The 6,348-nt window shown below is 58.1% G+C and overlaps 1 protein-coding gene across 1 annotated transcript in view; it reads right to left on the reverse strand.

Annotated features, from left to right (window-relative positions):
* TSPAN1 (tetraspanin 1) overlaps positions 1–595 on the reverse strand; it is a 5,217-nt gene extending 4,622 nt beyond the window's left edge. The window contains exon 1 of the mRNA XM_026853892.1: positions 572–595. Within this exon, the coding sequence (XP_026709693.1) occupies positions 572–595 (24 nt within the window). The remainder of the gene's footprint in view (positions 1–571) is intronic.
* Between the last annotated feature and the right edge of the window lie 5,753 nt (positions 596–6,348).

Here is a 6,348-nt window from a genome sequence, read left to right on the forward strand (position 1 = left end):
AGTGGTGCTGAGCCCCGCGCCCGGGATTTTCCGTCCACGGGCAGCCCCACGGGTCACCGGGCCCCTCTGCCACGCGGTGCCGGCACCCCCGCGGCTGAGTCGCCCCCACGGCTGAGTCGCCCCGTGTTCCCACCGCACGCTCCCAGGCCGGGGCTGTGGGTGTGCTGCTGGCCCCGCTGCTGGGGCGGCTCGGGCCGGGATCCCTCCAAACCCCCATCTCCAACCTCCTGAGCCAAAGCAGAAGCAGGCAGAGGAGGCCACCAGGGAGCGGCCATGCTAGCCAAAGGCGCAGCCAACGCTGTCCCTAACTCTTGTGCAGGGAGGCAGATTTTTGCTGGCGGGGACACAGCAGGCTGCTGGCAGGAGAGGACAGTGACAGCCATAACAGATGCCAGCGCTGGAGCAGGTCAGCAGAGACCTGCTCTTGCCTAAGGGCTGCCAAAAGTGGTTTTCTTTGGAAAGATGTTTTGGAACAGGGCTGGTTTCCCAAGGAGTGGGGCTGCAGCAGAAAGCCAAAGAGCACATGGGGGGATGCTGCGTCCCCAGGCCTGACTGTGGGGGTGGTCCTTACCCATCCTTTGGGGCAGGGGCTCATGTTGGTCCCCTCCCCAGCACCCACAGTGTCTCTTCAGCTTGTCATCAAGACGAGGAGCTCTTGTCCTGCAACAGCAGGCAGGAAACGCAGGCTCCGGGGGCTCATCACGCTCCGCCCCACAGCCGGCTCCCCCAGAACCCCACAGCAAATTCCCTGCCTGGCCATAATGATACGTTTCAGCAGGATGAAGTCAGCCCTGTTGAGCTCCAGCCAAAGCCCAGTGGTATTTTGGGGAAGCCTTCAACCTTCCCAGGCACCCCGGGTATTAATGTAACCTGTGCTGGAACCTGCTAAAGGCTTTAACCCTTTTCCCTTCACTGTCTGCAGCCTCAGCCCTTCCCTGCAGCAGCTGCCCACCCACTGCCGCCACGAAGCGGCTCAGAGTGAGGGGGTAAGCCTTCACCCCTCTCCCTGATGCTCCCTAAATGCAAATGAACACCCCCATCCTATTGCCCCTCTCCCAAAAGTTGCTCCCTCCCAGTCTGACCCTATTCGCTGCATGTAATCCCCCCACCCTAAAACCATTATTTGGCAAATACATAAATACCCGCTCCCATTCCCAGCCATGGGGAAAGCAAAGGACAAGCTATGGGATGCTCCACTCACCTCCCCAGTGACTGGCGCTGCAGCCTGGGGTTTGGCCGCTCCCCAGCGTCACCCATCCAAGCCCCATTAGGGAGCCTGGGCTGGATTTTCTGGCTCTCCAGGAAGGCCTGGCCTGACCACAGCAGGACAAACCCAGTGACATTCCCATATCCCTCCTGCCTGGCAGGGCCCCGCCACCTCCCTGCTGTCCCCATCCCCACACGCAGCCCCACTGGACCCCAAGCATCCCTTTCCCCAGAGCATGGAGATGCCTTTCACAGGGTGTGAGTAGCACAGCTCCTGTGACCTGGTCCTGGGAGGCTGAGAGCAGGAAAGTGGCCATAAACCACATATGTCCTCTGTCCCCAGCCCGGCCCCTTGCCCCTGCCTTGGAGAATGCAGGAGCCAGACACAAAGCTGGTGTCAGGATCCAGCCATTGTGTCTACACCGAGCACCCATCCCTGGGCTTTTCTTCAAGGAAACGCTGCAAGCTTTGCTCCCAGCCTCACACCTCTTCCATCTTCTGTTCTCATTTTGAGTGTTCAAATGCTGAATTTCCACCCTGCTGATAATCCTGGGCCTTGGCACCCTTAGTTAACAGCCAGGCTCACTGTGGGCACAGCCTCCCCTGCATCGGGGCCCTCCTACCCAGGGCTCCAGCTTGGCAGTGCAGGCACCTGCTGGGTGCTTCAGGGAGGCATTTTGGAGCAGCCATCCATTGCTCTCTACAGGCAAATTAGCCTGGGATGCTAAGAAAGCATCTGCTTGGGAATAGTTAGGGGGGAACCCTAAACTAGCATCGCACACCCAGTGGGACACGGGACACCGTCCTACCAGCAGGGCTTAGCCTTCTGCATTAATTAGCAAATGCTAATGAGCCTGAGCAATCTGCCAGTGAGGAGGACAGGTGGGTGTTGAGCCGGGCTCGCTTGGCTTAATGCCATCCACAGGGACTCAGCCGGGCACAGGGGACATTCCCCCCGTGCCTCAGTTGGTAAAACATCAGGTAATAACGAGCCCCAAGAAGGCCCAACCATGGAGACCAGCCCAGCCCAGGAGTAGCGGGATTTCAGGGTAGCCCCAGGTAGGTAAGCACCTTGCAAGGGCTTTCATGTGTGCGTTTTGGGCTGACAGCATCTGTCCAGCTGTCTGTTCGGTGCCCAGTCACCTGGGGAGTGGTGGATGGATGGACACACTGCAGTGTGCCAGCGGTGAACCTGGCTTTGGATTTGCAGATGGAAGTTACTGAATGTTTCAAATTTGTGCTGTTCCCACCTCCTGCTGGGGAGAAATAAAAATCTACAGGAGCTATGTTTTTGACGTCTTGAAAATGAAATATTTCAGTTCTCAGCTTTGAAGGGACTCAAAGCATTTTGACCGGAGAACTGGGGAAATCACCAACTCTGCCACCACCCTGGGAGGGACCAGGCAGGGGGAATCGCACCGATTTCCCCATAGCTGCAGCTCCCGCTTCAGGGGAATCCTCCCCATTTCCGTGGCCATGTGCAAAATCACAACTTGAGTCCAAAAAACAGGAGCTGCCCCACTTGGTGCCATGATCTGTGGCATGTGGAGCCCAGGGTGTAAATTCGGGGGTGGTAAGTGGGGGCTGCAAGTATGTCCCAGCAGTGCCTCACCCCGGTGTGAGTCCCTCAGGGTAATGATCCGACCCTGCACCTTACGTAGCTGGTTTTAATCATGATGCTGTTTCTAGCTGTGTGTTAATAATGCAATTAAAGAGGGGCTCGATGACATCTCCCTGCCTGTGTATCAGGCTGAACTTCTTGTGTGCATTTACCCCCGGCAGCGAGTCCCCCCATGCCTGCCCTGCTGCTGGCCACCTGCCCGCATCCACCCCTCCAGATAGCATTTTCTTGTTTCTCACATGTGTCCAGGCCGGCAAATCCCTCCCGAATTAATTAACAAGAGCCATGCAGAGGCGCCAGCTGCTGTAAAGCCAAGCCGGGTGGGTTTGGGAATGCGGAGGGTTGCACTGCGGGGTCACGTCAGGACAACCTTGTGTTTGAGCGCTGATGCTCTGGGGAGAGCAGACGAGAGTCAGGCTGCAAAGCCTTTGCCGTTGTCTCGCCAGCGAGGGTGGCCAGGGCTGCCTGGTCGATGGAGCTTCCTCTTGCCATGGAATGGGGTGCAGGACCTGGCCCAGCTCAGGGCTCGGTGCCCAGGGAAGTGGCACTGAGGGGCCGTTGGTCCCCGGTGCCCTGCCTGGCACAGCCGTCACTCTGCCGGCACCTGTTCTGGCAGCTCCCGGCACCTGAGGTGCTGTGAGGCTTCAACCCTGCAGAGAGGCGTGGGAAAGCCCCAGTGCCAGCCCCAGGCAGTGCCCCAAACCTTCTCTTATGTTCCTCGGGTTTTTTCCAGCATCTCCCTCCCCAGGCCGGGGGTACCCCCAGCCCAGCCAGGAAGCTTGGCGGCGGTGGCAGAAGCATGGCTGTAAGAGCAAGCGGCTCCCAGCTGCCCACAGGCACCGTGCTGGGAGGTTGTTTGAAGAAGCACTTGGCTCTTCCTAAACCAAAACCTACAGAGACCAGAGCTCGCTCCTTGGCACCCTGAAAGAAAACCGAGAGAGGGAATTTTTCTGCTCCTGAAGAGAAGAGAAAGCAAAGCATGGCCCCCTCCTGAGGGGGAAACAGAGATGAAACCAAAAAAGCCGACTCCTAAATATCATCAGAAATCAAACATTGTTTCTCTCTGATTTCTCCAGCTGGGAAGGGCTCAGCCTGGTTTCACAGCCTCACTTACTCCAGCCGGGCACATTAACAACTCTATTTATGCTCTATTTATTCACATCCGTGTGGCTAACTTGCCCCGGTTGCTACCAGGAAGCATGGGGTGAGTGCAGCCAGCACGCCCTGGGGCTGGGTGGGATGGTGCTGAGCAGCCCCCGAAGAAAAGCGGGGAGCAGTGGAGCCACTCCTGTCGCTTTGGGAAGGTTGGGATGGGCAGCCAGGGTGGGTGCCTGTCGAGCATGCCCCAGTCATCCTCCCACCAAGAGCTGTCCCTTCAGACAGGAGAGAAGAGGGGCTTGCAGCAGGGCAGGGGGACCCTGGCAAGGAAACGTGTTGCTCTTCCCACCATAGCCCCATCTGTACGGATCGTGAGCAAAGGGGGGCTTGAAGGGGAACGTGGGGTGCAAGGATGCGTCCTTCTGCACACCCTGCAGAAAAGCGAAGGCCAGTCAAGTCAAAGGCAAAGCTCTCATTGCAATGAGTGCTGCTCATTAAGCAAACGATGAAGGATCTGTAACTAATCAGAGCTTGACAGGCAGCTCCTCTGCTTGCTCAAAAAATAGCAGTGAAGGCCTGCAGCACCTTTTACTTATTCATAGGGTGCTTCCTGAGAACTCCCTGCTTGTCCTGGGGTGTGCCCACCTCTGGGCTGGAGAGAGGTGGGGATTTAAATTAACAGGGTAGGGATGACACGGGGTGAGGGGCAGCCCAGGGTGGGGGAGTTTTGGAAAAGTTCCTGCTGCAGTATAGCTGGTGTGCGGGGTGAGGGCTGCTCTGGGGGGATGTTTGGAGGCAAGCAATGAGGAGGGGCCCTGAGACAGGACCTGGCCATGCTGGGGAGGGCTGGGGTGATGCTCAGCCCTGCCTGGGGATGAGGGGAAAGGGGCTCCAGCGGATGATGAGGACCCTGAGGTCCCCAGGTTTCCTAGGAGGAGAAAATGCCTACTCCTGGGAAGGAGGGATCCCTCTCAGCAGCCTGGGAAAGGGAGATGGTGGATGTCATGCCAGGGTGTTTCCCCACCCCAGAGCCCTGGGACTGTGTTAATTCCTGGCCTGTGTATAAGACTGATCCTAGCATAGTAAGGGTGATAATGTGAAATGGTAATGTACCCACCAGCCTTGCCAGCTCTAATCCTTTACCCAGGCAGCCCCTAGAGCGCTGGCACTGTGCTCAGCCCTGTTTGCCTTAGCCCCCATGGGACAGGCTGGGGGATCAAGCAGGGCTTTAGGCACCCAGCACAACCCTTTTGTCCCCAATGGGGCACAGGGGACTCGACTGGGGCAGCCCCAGGCAGCCTAGCACAACTCAGGAGGGCAGCGTCTGGCTGTTTACAGCCAACTCTGACTGTCCCAGCAGCTGTGGCAGCAGCACAGTGCCAGCAAAAACGGATAAGGGAGAGAAAAAGCCCTTTTCGTCCCTGAAGGCCAGCAGCTGGGCTGGATCCGGGGTGGGGAGCGGGGCAGCGGAGGCTGTGTGCTGCCCAGGGAAATGCAGCTGGGGTGAAATCCCCCAGGATGATGCTGCCCTGCACAGTCAGGCCATGCGCTGCAGGGAAAGGAGGGGGGAGTTTGATGAAATTATGGGTGAGAAGGGCCATACATCTGCATTGTGCTGCTGGCCTTTGTGCCTCAGTTTCTTCAGCCTCTTCCCCACACCTGGGGTGCCCCCTTGGACCTCGTGCCACCCCTGTGCTGCTCCAGTGCTGGCCCGGATTCAGCCAGCGTGCATTTCCCAGCGCCTGTATTTTAGGTACCATCTATTTTTAGGATGCCCAAACTGCAGCAAAGATGGCACCCCCAGTACGGGTGTCCCCCAGTTGGAAGTGAGATGAGAACCGATGCTCTTTTTGCATGCCACAGCACTGTTGTTGTCACGGGCTGGTGATGTCTGCGTGTCCCTGCTGTGGCAGAGCTTGGCCTTTTCCCCATGAGCCCTACCAGCCCCCTTCAAGTTCTGCCCCATTATATTTTAGCTGCTGCCTCATTAATTTTTAAGGACCCTCACTGCATGCGGGAGCTCCCGCAGCATCACCCAGCATTGTTTTATGGGGTGCCCAGCCCTTACTCCAGGTCTGGGGGATGTTTCTAGGCAAATGCTCAGGAGGAGAGTGAGAAACCGGAGCATCCCTGGGCTGCCTGTCCGGAGGGTGTTTTCTAGCCTAGCTAAGGGATGGGGTCCTCTGGGGGTGGGCTGGGTGCTGTGGAGGTGCTGGTCCATGGGGTGCTGGTCCTCCCCTGTCCTTTAGCATCCCTAAGGACGGATGAAGGCTCCCGTCCTCCCGTCCTCCGCCGCCCCCCCCATCTGTGGCTCCCCAACCCACAGAGGAGGCAATTTGGGAGCAGAGATGCTGCATCTGGGGATGAAATCATCCACCTACTCCTACAATTCCCCCCCTCCACGGTAGTCGGGCGCCCCCCCC

The sequence above is a fragment of the Athene cunicularia genome (assembly GCF_003259725.1).
Source record: "Athene cunicularia isolate RWA chromosome 8 unlocalized genomic scaffold, athCun1 chr8_part1, whole genome shotgun sequence".
In the NCBI taxonomy this organism is placed as follows: Eukaryota; Metazoa; Chordata; class Aves; order Strigiformes; family Strigidae; genus Athene; species Athene cunicularia.